The sequence below is a fragment of the Lycium barbarum genome, chromosome 1 (assembly GCF_019175385.1).
Source record: "Lycium barbarum isolate Lr01 chromosome 1, ASM1917538v2, whole genome shotgun sequence".
Lineage (NCBI taxonomy): Eukaryota > Viridiplantae > Streptophyta > Magnoliopsida > Solanales > Solanaceae > Lycium > Lycium barbarum.
In genome coordinates this window covers 156,479,364-156,500,731 of record NC_083337.1, presented here as the reverse complement: position 1 = coordinate 156,500,731, position 21,368 = coordinate 156,479,364, and the positions used below count along the sequence as shown (strand labels likewise).

The 21,368-nt window shown below is 32.1% G+C and overlaps 1 protein-coding gene across 1 annotated transcript; it reads left to right on the top strand.

The window, feature by feature from the left end:
* The first annotated feature begins 5,800 nt into the window (after window positions 1-5,800).
* LOC132599227 (4-coumarate--CoA ligase 2) lies at window positions 5,801-14,544 on the top strand. The gene is made up of 6 exons (XM_060312512.1): window positions 5,801-6,565; window positions 7,066-7,533; window positions 8,293-8,491; window positions 11,001-11,214; window positions 12,598-12,700; window positions 14,196-14,544. The coding sequence occupies exons 1-6, from the start codon at window positions 6,032-6,034 to the stop codon at window positions 14,313-14,315; spliced, it is 1,638 nt and encodes a 545-aa protein (XP_060168495.1). The 5' UTR covers window positions 5,801-6,031; the 3' UTR covers window positions 14,316-14,544.
* The last annotated feature ends 6,824 nt before the right edge of the window (window positions 14,545-21,368 follow it).

Genomic DNA, 21,368 nt, shown 5'->3' with positions numbered 1-21,368 from the left:
TTGGTTTTCCTAATAAATATATTTTAGACTAAACAATTTTCTATGTATAATTAAAGCGATGATTTCCTAACTAATTTTGAAATTCTTTTATTCCCTCCAAAAGAAATGTCAAATTTGGTCTGATCCTCCTCTGTCTCAGTGATCTCTAATTCCTCGCCCACTACAAGAAAGTGTAGAATTCACAACAATTTTCTAGCAACAATAATATGTAAATATCAATAAATGGCAACAACTTTATTCAATTGTTGGTATAGAGTAAATATTTTTACCCATAATTTTTTTCTTGTTGGCAAACATTCTAATCTTGTTGCCATATTTCGTGGGTATTATAATAAACTTAAAATAATAAATTGGCAACAACATATTTTAATTGTTGGCAAAAATATGTTTGTTGTTGGTAAAACATCTGACCTTCTCAACAACTTGTTGGATTTGTTGCCTAAATATTGTTTAATTATTTTTTCATTTTTCACAAAAAGCAAAGGCGCCAAATTATTTTTTCATTTTTCACAAAAAGAAAAGGCGCAAAATCTTCCCTCGTTTTTCTCCTTTTTGGCCAACCCTTCCCTCTTTTGTCCAAAACCCTCCCAACTTCCGTCAAACGCTTTAGATCGTGCAGTAGCAAAGGGAACTGCAACCTTCCCTCAGCTCAAATTTAGGGTTTGAAATCGTAAGCTTCTTTCCCTCTAATTCAGTTGTTTAAAGCTTAGAATTTTGGTGACTTAATTTCTTATGTAAACATCTACAGAATTAGTGTTGTTATTCACTTTCGCTCTGTATATTTTTTTCTTGACTAGTTGTCCCATTCTAATAAATAAGTGCTCCAATTAGAGGGTTATCATCCTCTCAATGATAAAATTAAGGCTCTGTTAAGAACTTTAATTGCTGACACTAACCGAGTTCTGCCCTCTTGAGTTACCTAATCCATGGTATATTGGTGTTAATTCCTAATTCATGACTACATTGCCCTTTCTCTGATCCGATGGTGCCACTATCTCACCTAAACTTCCATAAACCAATCGGCCCAATAGTTTAAAGCAGAATTCTGTATTTATTGTGATGTTCTATGTGTCTAAATCCTTGAGAAAAGCAATGTTATACATGAACTTTCTGTAAAAGTTATGCTTGTGTGATTTCTTGTTGGTTTCATTACATTCAAGGTGATCTTCCATTTGAATTCATATGTATAAAACCCACTTTGTTTCAGATTCTCTATGCTAGTAGTTGTAGTAATAGTTCTTAGTTTGTCTTAATGAACATTCCTATTGTCCCACTGATTTAATTGATTATGGGAACAAATGCACAAAGTAACTGGTTGAATGCATAAATCCTGGGATGCTACAACAGATTATAGAAAAGGTTGAACCCAACATATCAAGATTATGGATTTGATTTCCCGTTTCCAATTCCCTCAGTGCTTTAATTATATTGGAGAAGAGAAAAATAATGGTTTGAATTGGAAGCCTAAACTGAATTTGGAATCAGGTAGAACTCACTTATCTGTAATATGCAACTAAATATTATAAAATTGTTGATGATGATTTGCTCTTTCTTCTCCTATCCAGGAAAAACTATTTTTTCTGCTTGAATGTAGTTGTATTGTTCTCTGTAGAATGTGTTGTTCTGTACTTTTAATATTCATGCTGGAATATAGGGGTGATTTAGTTGACCTTTCAGTTATGAAAATACGATAGATTTGGTTAAGAGGTTTAACTAAATATACTAGTGAGAGTTTAACTTGAGATGGATGAGGTGTCAAATAGTAGTATAGATCAGTAATAACCTTCTTTTATTGTTCGTGGTATGAAGATGTATCACGTACTTGAGTATCTGGCACACAACTGGCAAAATTTCTCGAAATAGAATGGAAGAAATTTGTATCGTGCACGTGTAGTGCTCTATCTCTACTCCTGCTACCATCCAACATTTGTAGCCTATTAGGTGCATGAGTCGAGGTAAGAGGATTCTAGGTAAAGGATAGTATTTGCTGCTTGTCGTTGGACATATAGATGCAGAAAGTAATCATTTGCTAGAAAGAACTGGAGGGAAAATATAGATAACTTTCAGTCTAACAAAGGGTATGTGCCCAGATGTATGATTCCAACATATATGTGTATCAGTCATAGTTGGAATGCTACTACAAGAGGGATTATTTACAAAAGTATCCGCTTTAGTAGCTTCTGCAATATGAAAAACAGTAGGGATCACCATATATGTTATTAAGTTGATAAGTCAAGGTTTCTTTTTGTACTTTTATTGCATACTTATCACTGTTTATGCTTGAATTTCACAGCTTTAGTACACATTTGAATGCAACTTTCACTTTTTGCTAAAACGTCCAAAATCCTTTAGTTCAATCTTAAAGGCTAGTATTGCAAAGTCTTCTCAATGCAGGCCAAGCTTGTTACAAGCATTACATGGAGGCCTTGTTCTTTACTAAGGTAATGTTCATATTACATGTTCATTTGTCTTGATGTAATCTTGTCTTATATGTACAACATGATTATTAGGACTTCAAAAGGTATAACTCAAACTAAATAAGAACCTTGTTTACAGTAGGGTATTCAGACCGGCTTAAATTGGTACTTTACGCTCCTTACAATTGAAGAACTTGAGAATGAATATGTGCCCATTTAGATTTAAATCTAAGAATGTCTAAAAGAAATTAAATGAGATTATTGCAGATGATTTATGTTTGTGTTAAACATGGAGATGTATGTACTCCTTCATCTCTACGAAGTAAGATCAAGCTCATTAGTATATTATCCCATGTCCAATCCATGTTTGTTAACACTAAATAAACTCATATGAAGTCAGAAAATAATGCAAAACTTGTTTGGTGCTTAAGAGGGTTGTTTCCATCCCTTTAAATGCTTTCCTGTTATACTATGTTCTCCCTGTGTTTCCACTTTTCTTAGTAGAACTTTTTATGCTTTCATAATTTCTTTTTCTTATTTTTAATTTTCTTACTTCATCTTTAATGGATTTGATTAGTTTAAAAAGAAAGTTCAAAGCAGTGCAGCTTAAATTTTAAAAGTAACTAGAAGATCATCTAATTGAGATATGATAGGCATTCAATCCTTTCTAGTCCTCATTCATCATCCTGTGTTAAATTTCTTTTCGTTGTTGGTCATTAATACTAGTTTACATTATTGGCAGTAATAATACAAATTCAAATGTTGTTGATGAGTTAGAAAGACACTAACTTCACAGAAGTTCCCCTAGGGGTAATTTTTTGTTTCCCTTTTATTAATTTAGTAATCCATCATTTATTTGTAAAGTAATAAATAACACAAAGAAGTGTTAGAAACATACACAATCTTCAAATATGAATTAGTCTATATGTGACAAAGATATTTAGTGGTAAAATTACCCCTTCGATCTCAAAGACTCTTGAATTTAATTTTATATTACTATTACTTTCTGGTATGTTATGTTTTGTGGAATGACTTATATTTCTTCCTTATTTATTGTGCTCCTCTCTTTTCCTTTGCTTTTTGTCACTCAAGTGGGGTTTGATATATCTTTATGAATAATCACTAGGAGCAAGTGATAGTTCATGTATAAAAGGTTCTATTAGAAACTAGTAAGCATAAAGATATTAGAGTACTGTTTAAACTTTATTTTTGAGATTTGGTAGATTTTGTTTAAATGTAATGACTAATTACCTTAATTTTTATATGCAGGTTATATTTACAAAGAAAGGAGGTGAATGTGACTTGTACGCCAAAGAATAAAGTTTGTGTTGAAGTCGAGGAGGTAAATGACAATAAATGAAGACATTGGTACAATGGTTGTATTCTTCCTTTGCACCAACCTTAAGATAGTTGAGGGCTAATCTTATTATCTTTTTAGTTGAAAGCATTTTTTTTTAATCTCATTTGTAAACATGTACATCATCTTTTTGATATATATAATAGATATTAATGATTTGTTGGAGAGCTTGTATGGCTTCTATTATTGTTTTTGTCATATTCCAAATTATATACGATAATGCAATTGCATTTCTTGTGCCCATTAAAAGTTGAGAATGAATAGGGAGTGACTCTAGGTAGAAATATTTTGGCTAGGGACATTCCTAGCTAATTGTAAAGAAAGGTGAACATCCTAAATAAACTTAGCTATGACTTTAGCTATGGAATTAAGCCTAGCTAACTTAGCTATAGAATATTGCCTAGCAAATTATCCTAGCCAAATTAGCTACGGCTGACCCAATATTCCTAGCAAATATTTAGCTATGAGCCTATTAGCCACGAAAGTTAGCTAGCGTCAATTTCCTAGCTAAAACAGTGTTAGCTAGGGATTTTAGTAAGTTAGCCAGGGATTTGGTCTCTAGCTAATTGCATGTTCTCTTGTAGTGTGAGATTCCTCGTCAATCAAGTAATTGATGAATTTGAGTCTTGTTTGATTCGAGGGTTTCTTTTATTAGTTTTAATAATAAGAATATTGATTAATTTAATAAAAATATAATAAAAAGAAGTCTATTTTGTACTCTATCTGTGTATCCTTTTTTATTCCTAAAAAATAGCAGATGAAATTGAAGGCTTAGAAGGGAGATAATGAAATTATGTGATTGGGTCTTCCAAAAGAAAAAGGTACGATCCGTTTTTTAGTTAACTCTTTACTCTAAGAAACGAAATCTTTTGACGAATAAGACCTTGACTCATTTAATTTTTGACGCTTAAAAAATGAAATATCATATTATCTTTTTACAATATTTGGGGGCCTCGAAGTAATTAATTTTCAGTCAGTTTACTTGCTAGTTTATGGAAAATTGTATAGACAATTTTTCCAATTCAGGTTTAGTAATACCTATGAAAAATGATACTAACATCTATTCTAATCGAATGCGTGCTTATGGTAATATCTACTGTGCAAGTCATCTCCTAATATTCGTGTCTTTGAAGAAAGAGTGCTGATCAACGAGACACTAGCTCACCTTTCTCAATTTATTACCGTCAAATCTTTCGATTTAAAAAAAAAAAAAACTTTCTATAACAATCATTCTATGTAACAATATTGCATTATAGTAACCATGTTTTATGTGAAATAGATCTTTCATGTTATGTTATGTTATATTTCTCTATAATAACATTTCACTATAACTATAAAAAATATTGGGATGAACTACACTACTATAGACAAGTTTGACTGTATATGAGTAATAATCTGAGATTTTTTTTTTTGTTAAAATAATTTGAGTTATACCCATCAGAAGTATAACAAAGATTGGATTTAATTTTTATGTATTAGTAATGGTGTAATATTTGTTTTATACTAGCTATCAGGTTATATCACCTTAATAAGCAAGTAACTTTCTATACTAAGTCTAATTTAATAACCTAGAAAAAACGTAAATAACTTCTTGTAATAGGTGCAAATTATATTGATACTATAAAAGTTATTTTTTCACTGTTAATGTATATAAATTAAATCTAATTATGTTACGTTATAAATCTGTTCTAATGTTTAATCAAAAAGAAAAATTCTGTTCTAATGATCACCTACTACCCTTTTAGGTTATTGATCATGTTTATGTAACACCTACTTACGGGGAGTTATTTAAAACTCATTGATCATATTATGTGTTAATTAGTTGGTGAAAATGTCGCCTTCCAGGGTCATCAACAAACCCGTTCCGGCATATTGCGGTAGGTGAAATTCATTACCTGGAAAAAATCTTACTACATTTTTCGAAGGTCAACTTTGAGTACCCCCTTCCCTACCACCTAACTATTGGACCTAAATCCTCATCAAAGAACCACTTTCACCAACCACACCTTTTCATATTCTCACATTTCTGATATCCCAAAAAAATGCAAGAAAATAAAATAAGTTCCATGAAACTACCCCTAAACAACCCTAAATTCCCATCAAGTCCTTCTCACCAACTCCCTAGTTTGGCTTCACGTCTTCAACAACACATACTCATATTTATAATCCACCTTTGAACATTCATCTTCAGGACACCTAAAAGTCTAACCACTTTTTTTTTTTTGCTTCTCAATTCTCAAACTAAGTAATAACAAATATGACGATGGAGAAGGAAACAAAACAAGTTGATAAAATTTTCCGATCAAAGCTCCCTGATATTTACATCCCGAATCATCTTCCATTACACTCGTACTGCTTCGAAAACATTTCGGAATTTAGTTCACGTCCGTGTTTAATCAACGGAGCCAACAATCAAATTTACACGTACGCCGATGTTGAGCTCAGTTCAAGAAAAGTTGCTGCCGGCCTTCACAAGAAATTTGGAATCCAACAAAAGGACACCATCATGATCCTATTGCCCAATTCTCCAGAATTTGTATTTGCTTTCATTGGTGCATCGTACCTTGGAGCTATTTCAACAATGGCCAATCCTTTGTTTACGTCCGCTGAGGTTGTGAAGCAAGCTAAGGCTTCTAATGCTAAGATCATTGTCACGCAAGCTTGTCATGCGAACAAGGTGAAGGATTATGCGTTAGAGAATGATGTGAAGATCGTGTGCATCGACTCGGCGCCGGAGGGTTGTTTCCACTTCTCCGAGTTAATTCAGGCCGATGAGCACGATATCCCTGAGGTAGTATAAAATTATGTCATCATCTCATCTAGATGTTTAAGTTGTTAGAGAAAATTATTTTCAGCTTTTTGGGTGGCTCTAAGGTCTAAAGTGATGATCTATACGTGCTATATATAATACCATGTTTTGTTGTGTGATCACCTCATCTAAATGTTTAAGCTATTGGAGAAAATATATATACTTTTCGTTGCTACTATTATATTAAGTTGAGATACGTCCCTCACTTACGGGCTTGATTTTTTTTAACTAGTCAAACGTGTGAAAATATTGGTATGAATGAACACTTTACCTGAATTTGTTGGGGTGGGCGGGAGCTTTGTAGTTGCTTAGTCGTTCAAATTTCAAACTGTTCATTATCTACTTTTTGGGTGGTGCTGAGGTCTAAATCAAGATCTTTGTCTGCGTTGATATCATCTTGAATTGTGCATCATTTCATTTAAATGTTTAAGTTGTTTGAGGGAGCATATATTTAGTTGTTTAATTATATTATGTCTCAATAGGTAGAAATTCAGCCAGACGATGTGGTGGCGTTGCCGTATTCCTCCGGGACGACCGGTTTAGCTAAAGGGGTGATGTTGACACACAAGGGACTTGTCACAAGCGTGGCACAACAAGTTGATGGTGAAAATCCGAATTTGTATATCCATAGTGAGGACGTGATGCTTTGTGTGTTGCCCTTGTTTCATATCTACTCCCTCAACTCCGTTTTGCTATGTGGGTTAAGGGTTGGTGCCGCCATTCTGATTATGCAGAAATTTGATATTGTTCCATTCTTGGAATTGATACAAAATTACAAGGTCACAATAGGGCCATTTGTGCCACCAATTGTTTTGGCCATTGCTAAGAGTCCAATGGTTGATAATTACGATCTTTCATCAGTAAGAACCGTTATGTCGGGGGCTGCACCATTAGGAAAGGAACTTGAAGACACTGTTCGAGCCAAATTTCCTAATGCTAAACTTGGTCAAGTAAGATTCTCATTTCCTAGCTTCTTCCTTTATATTTTCGTATAATTGTTCACATGAGGGCTGGCGTTTCTCGCCTTTATATCTTGGAATATAATATAAAATTATTTGTTGATTTCGATTTGACTTAATCAAAGTTCAGATCTCAATGCACATGGTTACTTAATTGCTGAATATTCTTACAATAATGATAGGGATTAATTAGTGTCACTTGTAAGGCTTTTCATTCGCTAATTTGCAAAATTAAACAGCTTTTATGTTTTTTTCCTTTTTTAGGAACTTCCTAATTTTTTCCCTAGAAATTCCCTTGTGGTTGGTAGACGTCTAATCTCAAGTTGCTGAAAAGAGGCCATCAATTAGGATTAGAAAATATTTCAATAAAGCAGCTGCCTTTTTCTTATTCTTGTGTAAAGAATATTTATACTATCTAGTCAATTAATAGGTAATAACAAATAATTATATAATAAACATTTGATTAGTAGCTTAAATTAAATGCTAAGTAACTTATTATAACATGTCAAATCATATAAATGATACAAACTGTCATTATATATAACTTAAATCGTTATTAGAAATGTACACTAGTAGCAGTTGCCTCACGGAAATGAAAGCTGATTGTACATTTTGTCGATGCAATTATTTAAGGCAAATACGATAGTGATTTCCCGAGTCATAATCATAAAGGCACTTGCCTGATATGTGAAATTATCAAATACAGCAAAAATAATAACGACTGATTGTGATTTGATCTATACATTATAGGGTTATGGGATGACAGAAGCTGGACCAGTGCTTGCAATGTGTTTGGCATTTGCAAAAGAAGGCTTTGAAATAAAATCAGGAGCATGTGGTACAGTTGTGAGAAATGCTGAGATGAAAATTGTGGATCCTGATACTGGCATTTCTCTTCCCAGAAACCAATCTGGAGAAATTTGTATTAGAGGGGACCAGATCATGAAAGGTGCGTTTTATTATATTTAAATGAGTTTAAGTTATATACACCGTTGCAAGTCTTTATTTTAAAAATGACAAATCTCATATTTTGAAAAAATTTAACGACTATATATAACTTAATCACTTCAAAGTTAGTCCTTTTATGTCCCTGGTCCGGTTCAGTAGACCGTCGTTCTCATTTTGTTGATTTGATCCTATTATCTGCACCTTTTCCATAGAAAAATGACAAAAAGAAAATGGAGCTTCTATTCTTCCACTAACACATTAATGGGAGCCAATATCTTCCATCCCCACACACTTGATTAGCTTTATCTTCTTCTGATCGTCCAATCATTTTTGCTATTTTTTTTTTTTTCAATTTTTCATTTTCCGCTATTCTCGTTTTATAAATTGGTAGCGATATAGATATTGACATTCGAAAAAATTTCGCCCTACAATAACAAATTATTATGACTCAACTCATAATTAGACATTTTTTAATTTGGGACGATGAGATTCCAAGGCTATATTACCATTAACCAACAACACAATACAACCAAGGAGCACCTAAGTTTCCCACCACTTCAATTTCCTTTCTGATTTGTGGCACAACTGTATCTATCTATACATTTGAACCTTTGAACACATCCCAAATGAATATTTATAGTATATGATTTTTGAAGTGGGCCGGCATATAATAAAGTGCATATATATATATATATATAAGATTCACACACTATAACTACACTACTCTTTATATTACTGTCCTTTGTTGATCCTTTAGTTACTTTATTAAAGCTACTTTATAAAAGTTGGTCTGACGATACTACTAAATATTTCACAAAACAAATCAGACAATTTTGATAAAATTTTAGCCGAATGCAAGAAAGTGATGAAGAAATAGAACTAGCCTCCATAATAAGTCAAAAGAAATTAATGGAATCAAGTTCAACTAGTTCTAGCCCATTCCAAAGAACAACTGAGCAATAATTTACAATAGACACTAGTACAGGAAATGTACCTTGATACCAAATCTTTCAAATTCCATTCTAATCCTGCATATTCTTTTAGGTTTATTTTTATGGGTTTTATGAGTTTTATTCCTCTATTTCCCATAACTTCTACTACATCATCTACTTTAATCTTGAATTTAGTAGTACTGTTATCTGCCATTTTTTCTAAAAATTCTACGCACATTAATAAATTATTTCCATTACTATATATATATATATATATATATATATATATATATATATAAACGTTATTTACATATTCATATGAAATTAAAATTTTAGCTCGATAATGATATCCATCATTCAAGGTGTTTCCATCACTGATTATAAATTTGGTACAACTAACCCATAAAATGTATGTCACGACTCACAAGTCACAACGATAACCTCGAGTGATTTTGGTGGGCCATAGCACAACACACTTGAACGAAACAATTGACCTTACCACACTAACAAAAATAATAAATCATTGTATCATGGTGGAAATGATTAAAGCTTTTTCCTTTTGGTCCCAAAAACTTCACCTAGGATTTCTAAAGCTCAATGAAGTTATCACACCTTTGTATATATTATAAGAATAATTATTTTAAAGTTTTTCTCTTTCTAGATGTTTGATTAATATGTAGTTGATGTGAACTTTGTATCAGTGGCTCCGTCACTCATGACTAAGGGTGGTCACCTGCACACCTTTGGCTAGAAAATAGTACTAATATATGGATTAGATGTTATAGTTAATTAGATATAAATTAAATTTTGAACACCATTAAAATAATTGAGATAGATAAGGGTGTTCAGTTTTACCTAAAAGTCACGGTTTAAAGCTTGCGTTAAACGCTAGTCATCTTTTTTCTTTAAAAGAAAACATCCAAACAATGTCTGAAGCTACTTGGTTGATTTGTATTTGCACTTATTTTCTTCCATGTTCCGACTAAACTTATTTGTACTTGAGTTATGATTTGCATTTGGTTTATTCCTATGTTAGTTTGAAGTTACGTTGGACTCATTTGTTGAAGCTCCTTTAGTCTTTCTTCTTTCCTTCCTATTTCCTGGAAAAAAAAAAAAGATGTATTGTTAAAAAGACAACAACGAGATCTAATAGCAAGTTAGCTACCACTTATTTTGTTCTCTTTTCTTTTTTAATTGCTTCTGTGAACATTTTTATTATCCAACTTTGTTCTCTTTTTTTTTTTTTTTCCAAAGAAAATTAATTAGTCGTTATCTCTCGCTTTGTAACATTCTCGGAATGCCTCTTGTTGTTCTCCACTTGTGGGATTACGTACACTGGGTATGTTGTTGTTTGTTGTTGCTGTCATTTGATACTGTAATTATTGTAAGAGTTTTCTAGCAATGAAATTTATCAAGAATAACTTGCAAAATCAAATGGGCTATAAATTTTTAGGCGCGTGTGCAGTGAAGATGTTAAAAATATTTCGTTGCACTCATTCATAGGAAAAAAATTATATACTCGTCAACATTTGAACAACCTTACCAAAAATTCTAGCTCCGCTGCTACTTTGTATACAGGTTACCTAAATGACCCGGAGGCCAGTGCACGAACAATAGACAAAGAAGGGTGGTTACATACAGGTGACATTGGTTATATTGACAACGATGATGAACTTTTCATTGTGGATCGATTAAAGGAACTTATAAAATACAAAGGATTTCAAGTTGCACCTGCTGAACTCGAAGCCCTTCTCCTCAACCATCCTAACATTTCCGATGCTGCTGTTGTTCCGTAAGTCTCATTAATTTCGCGCTTTATATATGTAAATGTGTGTGTGATTGATATTTTTGTAAGATGTATATTTAAATTAGAGTGAATCTCACTTTACCCCCTAACATTTAAGGGTTGAGAAATGATACCACCCTCACATATTGAATGGGAACGATAACCCCCTATTTAATATTTTCCGGTGAGAATCTTTTGTTTTTAATAAGAGTGAAAATCATTTACTCCCCTCAACTATGCTTTAAAAATCAAACTCCCCCCTCAACTTTGAACAATAGACATTCTCCCCCCTTTATCCTAATTGACTTTTTTAAATGCCTATTTCACCCTTTACATTATCAACTTTTGTCTTTTTTTGTTTTTTACTTCTTTAAAATCATGATATTTTTAATTTATGTATTATAACAAGTAAATATTATCTTGCAGTCAAAGAAAAAAGTGAGAATACTAATTGAGTATATAAGTTAATGATGTTTTATAATAAAATAAATTAGCACAATAAACAAAAAATTAATTTTATTAAAAATAATAAAAAAATTAATATTTATTTATACAAGTGGAAAATGGTTCGTCATAACTTTATAAATATATTTATATGCAGGTAATGCAAAAACAATTAAAAAATCAAGGTAAATTTTTAAAAATGATTTATTTATACTGTAAATGAATTTTATTATACAAACAATAGAGAGTAAGAGAGAAGTGAAACTTAAATATACAAACATGCATGTACATACATATATATACTTACTGCATATAATATTGAACAATCATAAAAAATAGCATTAGATTTTGTTACAAATTCATAAAAGTATTATTCTACTTATAATGTTAATGAACTTAAATAAGAATCTATAAACACCTACATTAAAAAATAATTATTATATATAATATAAAAATGTATTACATAAATGGAGGATTGAAAAAAAAAACAAGGATGAAATAGTCATTGCATAGAATAAATGGGGGAGATTGTCTATTATTCAAAGTTGAGGGGGGAGTTTGATTTTTAAAGTAAAGTTGGGGGTGAAAATCATTTTCACCCTTTTAAGAAAGATAATTTTTAACAGATTTTTTCAAGTAGTTGTTGTACATTATTTCAGCGAAATAGGTGAATGGGACAATAATAAGAGATATATATTTTTGTATTTAATTCTAGAAAGAAAAAAAAAATCTTTATTAAAAAATAAAAGATTCTCACAGGAAAATATTTGATAGGGGGATTATCGTTCCCATTAAATATGTGAGGGGGGTATCATTTTCCGACTCTTAAATGTTAGGGGGTAAAGTGAGATTCACTCTTTAAATTAAGATAGCATCCATGGTGCAGCATGTTAATGCAACGGCTGTCTAAATTCTAATAATTTCTTAATTTTTCAATTTCCGCAGCATGAATGACGAGCAAGCGGGAGAAGTTCCAGTGGCATTTGTTGTTAGAAAAATTGGATCCACTATTACTCAAGATGAGGTCAAGGAATTCGTATCAAAGCAGGTTAGTGTAATTTATTTTTATTTTTTTCTATTTGACAAAAAAAAATTGGGATTATATCCTTCCTAATATAATAGTAAGAGGAAAAATAAAACGAAAATAAAAAAAAAAGATTTGCGGACTTTCACTTGATATAATTACTAGGTATTTTTTTTATTGAGAACATGATTTAATTCATTAGATGAATCTTAGGAGAACTCACACTTAAAACTATTCCTTAGGTATATATTTCAAAATTGAATCAATTTAAATATTTTTAAAATGTCCTAATGTTAGGTGTCAACTACAAGCGACAATAATGATAAAGTAAAAGTTTCATCCATTTGACATTTCCTTCGTATATTGAAATTAGTCAAGTTTGAATTTTGACCGTAGCCGCAACCTATCTCATATTTGGGCCAGTGTTTTAAAAGGCAGTTCTGGGACTCGCATCGGGGCTCGCCCCGGGGCGGGGCACTAGCAAAATGTCCCAGGGCTCACGTGCGGGGCTTAATTCCTGCGAGGCTTACGCCCTAAGCGTCCTATTGTACGCCCTAAACACGCCTAACGCCCAACGCTCGGGGCTCGCCTAACAGTTCTTACACAATTATATGTTAAATTCCTTAATTAAAACCGTTGACCCTCATAATTCTTTAACAAATGAGTGATACTTAATAATTTTTCATTTACCGAAATAAGAAGATTGGGTATAACTCAAATAACAAGTCGTAGTATTGCATATTTACTATATGAGAACATCGTGAGGGAGAATATCACTTAATATTTCTTTTAAGAATACATAACCGAATTGTGAATTTTCACTTGTCATTGGTCTTTTGTCCTATGTATCAAAATTATCATATTTTATTATTTCTCTATTTGAAAGTAATTTTATTTTAATTCATGAAGGAGTTACGTTTCAATTATAATACTGATAAAGTTATTTATAGGAAGATACAATGAATAGTATGATAGTAATATTGTTTTAACAAATTGTGATTTTTTCATTGTTTGAAAGTTAAGATGTTAGAGTTGATTTGCATTTCATAATAGCTTTTATTTCATTGTATTGTTTATACTTATAAGGTTATATATATATATAATTTTTTTTATGTAATTTTACCTATTTAAATTTTTTTGTTATAATTATATTATTTTATAAAATACAAAAAATTAAATACCCATGGGGCTTACGCCTCATCGAGGCATATGTAAAACGCCCGCCTTACGCCCCTGCCTTTTTAAACACTGATTTGGGCACACTCGATCACAAACTAAAAATGTTCTAAATGTGGTCCACGAACATAAGAGCATTGATTTGGTCATGGCTAATATAAGGTAGAGAAATATGCTAAGTGGATTCACTTTAGGGAAAATTATAAATCCTCCAAAACAGTTTGTTTTAGCTCATTACAACCTTTAACTATAGACGTGTCCTTTTACCCTTTTAAACTGAGAAAATAATATTGTAGTTCATAAAATGACCTTCTCATTTTTGTTTTTAAAATTGCATTTCCAGGTGATATTTTATAAGAGGATAAAGCGGGTATTTTTTGTGGATGCTGTTCCTAAATCTCCAGCTGGCAAAATCCTTAGAAAGGACTTGAGAGCTAAACTAGCTGCTGGATATCCAAATTAATACTTTTGGCTTCAGCTTTAATGGAGACACTAACTATAATCGAAGACAAATTATTTTTTATTAAAAGTTACATAATATGTTCTTTGCATTGTATTTGTACGTTCAACCACCTGCATCTTCGGTCAAAATTAATTAACCGATTGGTAAAAGGAGGAAAATGTATGTAAATTTGAATGCAAGGACTTCAATTGCTTAAAATGTGGTATATACTTCAAATGTCTTTGTGGTACTATTTGTGTGATATCATGCATTTTCTGGTGCAACATAAAAGTTTTTTTGTTCACTCGACTAGATTTAGCCTTAATCCCCTTTTTAATGCGTGACAATTTTACTGTGGTCTTTCAAGAATTTTAAAACCAAAAACTTAATGGTGTTTTGTTCTGAATGCAAATTTGTCTTGGAAGTAAATAAATATTCCCACAAAAAACGAAAGCATATAATGTTGCTTTCTCAAAACCAACCCGTTTTTCAATATCGAACAAACACTTACTCTACCTTTATTATTTTCGAGAACCATTATGCTAATTCAGTTGCATTACTATGTTATAAATTTGCATTTCGTACTATAAGTATTATACATTCCAAATTGTTATTTATTCTTTTCAATATTTATCTTAAAATATGATCATGGTACAATGTTACATGGGGCAATAGGCCCAGTTTGGAACGACCAGGCCCAAATTTACCATTTTCACCGGTGCTGGGCTGGTTCCTAGACTAGTGTCCATCATAAGTGCCCAGTAAGGGAAAACACAGCATAGGCCATACAGTGTTAAAAACAACCTCACATATTCTTGACACAAAAATTAATGTTTCAATAGTAGCCACATTTATCCAAAATAAACCCCCTTTTATCTCAAGTTTCCAACTAATTAACCCTTAAAAAATGCTAACGGCTGTATTGAATGTAGTTTCCTTTTCTGATGTCTTCATTCGTTATTTCTTTTTATATTAAATTTTTTGTTTTGTCTTTTCCTTTTTTTAATGTCTTTGTTTCTTATTACAGTGTAATTACAAGCGTACTGTTTGGTTGTCATAATATAATTATAGTGTAATTACAAGCGTACTGTTTGGTTGCACAAGTGCAATTACACAGTTAGCTTAATTTAAAAATAATATTTAATTATAAAAAAATTAAAATTAATATTTACAAAATATGTGCCTTTATAAATGATATTAGATTATGTATTTAACAACACATTATTTCTTAAAAATATATTAATTAATAATCATATACTTGTGACAAATATCGTAAAAAATAATTGATATATATTTTTCAAATATAATATTTTAGTTTTAATTATAAAAATTAAAAGAAGCTTTTTTTTTTTTGTGAGAACATGATGGATTGGATGTTTGACAAAAAAATTAAAAATTAAATATAATACCATAACATTATTCAAATGTTTGAAAAATTAAAAAATCTATCAGTTGTAAGTAAAAACTAAACAACATGTAATGTGAAATAACAACTCAATAGTACTAAAGCAAATAAATTAAAATCGAAATATAACCTAAATTCAAATTCAAAAAAAAAATTAACATAATACTCTTATGTCAAATTCCAACGTTACATAGCTAAGTTCCAATATAACTTAGTAAATATACTTTGCTACTATATATAATAAGGAATATGCAAGTTTTGTCTTCCTCACATTCTAAATACAAGAAGTTTGATTGGTTGATGGTTACACGTGGCTGCTACTGGCTACTGCCCTTTCCTTTTACCTATCTCGCTTTTAACACTCAATTCCTTTTCTTCAATCTATTTCACGTAAAGATGGCAAAGGGGCGGGGCGGGTGCGGTGTGGGTTCTGTCTCAACCCGCAAAATTTCAACCCGCCCCGCACCTGTCCCGCATTGCATTTTCACCCGCATTAACCCGCACCGCAACATACCCGCGTCCACCCGCCCCGCCCTGCCCCGCGTAGGTTTTCACTCTTTGTTACGAACATTCAGTAGCCTATTCCATATATAAAACAGAGGACTAAAGCTTGATCCATTTGGAGATGAAATATCCAAAAAAAAAAAAAAGAATTATTTTTCATTCAACAACTAACCAAGACAGATTAATTTTGATAGCTACAGTATTAAATTTGACTCATGTTTAGTAGTTACTTGACTAACTTACAGAGAGCTAATTTCCAAACATAAAACAGAGGACTAAAAGCTCTGTTTCATTCTTTTTTCTTTTTTCCCATTTTTCAAAATGAAAAAATAGAAAAACTTAATTCAACAAGATTACTGTATTAAAAAACAGTAAGAGGGAACTTTTATTTTCAGGGAGCATGGAAAACTTGCGTTTAAAATATCCACAGGCCATCATAGGTCCAAGGAAATCAGTCTTAAAACTAGTAACCCACAACCCGCCCCGCCCCGCACAGGATTCTCAAAATATTGCTTTAACCCGCCTCGCACCCGCCCCGCACCGTGAAAGGACAAACCCGCACCGCCCCGCATGAGGTGAAACCCGCCCCGCCCCGCATGAGGTGAAACCCGCCCCGCCCCGCACCCGCCTCGCACCGTTGCCATCCCTAAATTTCACGTGGGGCCCTGCAGTTTTTTTGTGAATCGTTCTTAGCCCCTAAGTTCCTCAAATTTATATTGTACGATATTTTAACTTTTATATTTAGTTCAAAATAAATAGTCTTACATAATTAAGAAAAAATTAATAGCTATATTTTTATTCTTTAAAATTTACCCTTATTTAGATAAATGAATTTTTACATAATCAATGAATTATATTAAATTGCAACTATTTAATTAAGGATGGTTTAGTGAAAACGCTTCCTACTCTCTAGGCGCAAATAAAGACACCATATCATATGAATCAGAGGGATTATTAGATTACCCTTTAAATTATTTGTGTGTAACACCTCGTACCTTCGGGCTAAGGTTTGACTCGTAAGATGATGATATAATGAAACCATGATGGGAGGTGTAGAAAGTATTTTGAAAACTAATCAAGTTTGTTACATCCCGTATCTTAGAACAAAGGTTAGACTTGTATCGTTGGAGTTTAGCGGAAAATTTGAAAGTTTGTGCGTTTTGCAAGAATGGTCGACAGGCCTACTTCGGGCACCCTTAACCCCTTTATTCGTTTAGAATTTGTGAAAACTTAAAACATGAAAGTTGTAGCCCTTGGAAATATATTTCCAACGGTATCTTTTGGAGCTCAAAAGGAGCTATGTACTAAGAGTTATGCCTATTTTACTAACGCTGGTCAGAGCAGAATTTTCATATTTTGGGCTACGTTTTTAGCCTTTTCCTACTCCAATTGGGACTCCTTATGTTATTATTATATGAAGTAAAAACGTCCCTAACACTATTATAAAACCTAAGATGCTGTTCATACTCTTTCTACCTCAATCCCTAAAGAATCTAGACACTCTAATCCTTCAAGAACCGCAAGAAAATCATTCTTGCAATCAAGAAACCTTCAAGAGTTTGGTTTGACAATCTTGTTCCTTGAGGTTTCCTCTAAGGTAAATCTTTCAATCAAGAATCTTTGAATTCTACAAGGTTACACCGTTTTTAAACACTAGAATAAATCCATACCCTATAAAAATAAAGAGTTATAACGAGTTAGAGAAAACCCAAGTATTTTTCTGTTGACTTTCACTCCGACCAGCCATATTCAATTAGTGTTTCCCGGTAATCTAACCGTTGGATCGAGCCCAAATTTTAACTGAGTATTTTTATAACATGTAAGTCTAAAATTTGAACGGTGGAGATTAGATTTGGAGGTCCGGAGAAGTACCTTTTGATCCATGAACAGTAGCTACGAAAATCAGTGAAAACTCTTCTCAAGGTTTCAAGTTCAAAGCTTTGGTTTCTTCTTCAAAGTTCAGACCTTTTCTTCAAGTTTTGGAGCGACTAAGGTATGTAGGGTTTCTATCTGCGTGTGGGAACATCATTGTTCTTCCCCACGCCCTTCTTCCATGATTACACGCAAGTTCTCCAAAAACTAGGGTTCTAGCCATGTTTGTGATAACCCTAGGTCCATGTACTATATTATATTAAGCTTTTGTGATATAATCTCATTGTTGTGTTCTTGATATTTCATTTTGATTATTGAGAATCTATCCGTAATTCATGAAAACTCATATCTCGTATTCCATAGGTTCTTGCATGCATGTTTTTAAATAAAAATGCTTATTTCATGAATATCCTACATGTCTACAAGTTTTCATGCAATTGTATTTTATAATTATCTTCATGCCATGATTCAAGATACATACATGCTAAATATAAGTTATTTCATGAAACCATGTTTACAAGTTATTTCACGAAAATCATGGGCTTCTTAGCCAACTATATCATGTTCATGTTTTTGGGAGTTGCACAGATTACCGAGAAGGCTCAGACAGCCTGAAACTACGTTTGCCACCGTAGGATAAGGATCGCTCTGCCCAGTTATGTTCATGTCTTATACCCCGACAAGGTATAAGATGGCTTAGCTGGTCGGGCAGAGATCAGACGCCACATGTTAACGTAGTGGTTACATGTCGGTTATATTAATGCCCTCCCAACTTAAAATGCTTTTACTCATGTTATATATGCATTCATGTTCATGTCAGATACTCACGTTCATTACCAGGTTTCAGTTTCAGTTTCCCCCCTTATCATGTTACTTTCATGTCCCACGTTTATTTCATTCAGTTGCTTTACATACCAGTACATTCAATGTGCTAACGTCCCCTTTTATTGCCCGGGGGCCTGCATTTCACGATGCAGGTATTGATTTACAGGACATCAGATTTTCTCGTTAGGACATTGCTCGTATCAGCTTTTGGTGAGCCCCATCTCATTCGAGGTTGTGTCTTTACTTCTATTTATGTCAGTTATGCATTTAAGGTATGCCGGGGCCTTGTCCCGGTGAACAGTTTAGCAGTCAGATTCGTGTTAGAGGTTTTATAGACTAGTCAGTTGTCATGTTCAATTGAGTTAGCCTCAATGGCTACATTACCATAGTTCCACGTTCATGATATAATAATAATATTTTCAGACTTATGATTACTGAACTCCATGTTTTCACAATTCATGCATGTTTACTTTATATTCCGCATCAGTTCATGTCCCATGTAGACTCAGCAAGTCATGTGGTTCGCTCAGTCACATGCAGGAAGGCGCCGAGTGTCGTGTTACGCCTAGGCCATGGTTCGGGGCGTGACATTGTCATTGTACATTTTGGTAAAATTTAGGTAATTGTGGAGCCACATTTTCATTTCTAACGGGAATATTTATTAGATCTTACTAATTACTCTCGCTTCATTTCAACTTATGTGGCACTTGTCACCAAGAGTTAATTGGACTAAATTTTGAAGCTAAATTAAATTAGATTAACTTAATATTTTAAATTAGAATTAAGATATTTAAAAACTATACAAAAAGTACTACTCCTCCGTCCCAACTTAAGTGTCTTAATTTAATTAGGCACGAACTTTAAGAAATAAAGAGACTTCTGAATTTTGTGGTCCTAAATTAAAGATGTGTATAATGTACTAAATTATACTTAGAATCTTGTCGTCATAAACTTGTCATGTAGATGTTTGAATTGTCAACTTACCTAATATAAAAATAGACACTCTTTTTTAGACTGATCAAAAAGGAAAGTAAGATACTTAAATTGACACGAACGAAGTATAAATTACACTTTTTAAATGAGGATTAATATTTTTAAGTATAAATTATATATGAAGAACTAAAATGATTCTTGAGATTCATTTAATAAATTTAATTTTTTCCTTAATTTCGTCTAAAATTAAACTTAAATTACCACATTTAAGTAACACAAACTTCTGCAGCATAAAATATCACGAGTGAGATTAAAATAAGAAGGAATATGCAAATTTTGTCATCCTCACATTCCAAATACTAGAAGTTTGATTGGTTGATGGTTACACGTGGCTGCTGCGACCCTTTTCTTTGCCTATCTCACTTTTAACATTTAATTCCTTTTCTTTAGTCTATTTCACGTGGGGCCCTGCAATTTTTTTGTGAATCTTTCTTAGCCCCTAAGTCTCTCAAATTTATATTGTATGATATTTTAACTTTTATACTTAGCTCGATATAAATAATTTTACATAATCTAGAAAATATTAATAGCTATTTTTTTTATTCTTTCAAATTTATCCTTATTTAGACAAATAAATTTTTACATAATCAACGAATTATATTAAATTGCGATTATTTAATTAAGAAAAATTTAGTGAAAACGCTTCCTACTCTCTAGGCGTAAATAAAAACACCATATCATAAGAATCAGAGGGAGTGTTATATTACCCTTTAAAATATTTGTCATTATACATTTTGGTAAAATTTAGGTACTGACGAGCCACATTTTCATTTGTAACGGGAATATTTATTAGATCTTACTAATTGCTCTTCATTTCAACTTATTGTGGCACTTGTCAGTAAGAGTTAATTTAACTAAACTTTGAAGTTAAATTAAATTAGATCAACTTAATATTCAAATTTAAATTAAGATATTTAAAAACTATACAAATAGTACTACTCCTCCGTCCCAATTGAAGTGTCTTAATTTAACTAGGCACAGAGTTTAAGAAATAAAGAGACTTTTGAAACTTGGGCTAGAGGAGTTGCTACAGTGATAGCCAACATGGCATCCATATTTTTCCACAACATTTTGTTTTTACCTCCGAACAAACATTTTCATTGTAGAAGGAGAATATTTTAGTTTTAATCATAAAAATTAAAAGCAGCTTTTTTTGTGAGAACATCATGGATTGAATGTTTGACAAAAAAAAATAATTTTTTTAAAAATATAATACCATAACATTATTTAAATGTTTGACAAAATAAAAAATCTATTAATTATAAGTGAAAAATAAACAACATGCAATGTGAAATAACAAGTCAATAGCACTAAAGCAAATAGATTAAAATCGTAAATATAACCTAAATTCAAATCCAAAAAAAAGTTTAACATAATACTCTTATGTCAAATTCCAACGTTACATAAGTAAGTTGCAACGTAACTTAGTAAATATAATGTAAAAGAAAGGGAGAAAATATAACTCTATAACCTCA

Bases quoted from the DNA above. Each gene is read 5' to 3' on its own strand.
- LOC132599227 (XM_060312512.1), top strand. From the start codon at position 6,032: ATGACGATGGAGAAGGAAACAAAACAAGTTGATAAAATTTTCCGATCA. The intron at 7,534-8,292 runs GTAAGATTCTCA...TATACATTATAG, and splicing joins CTAATGCTAAACTTGGTCAA to GGTTATGGGATGACAGAAGC. The intron at 11,215-12,597 runs GTAAGTCTCATT...CAATTTCCGCAG, and splicing joins TCCGATGCTGCTGTTGTTCC to CATGAATGACGAGCAAGCGG.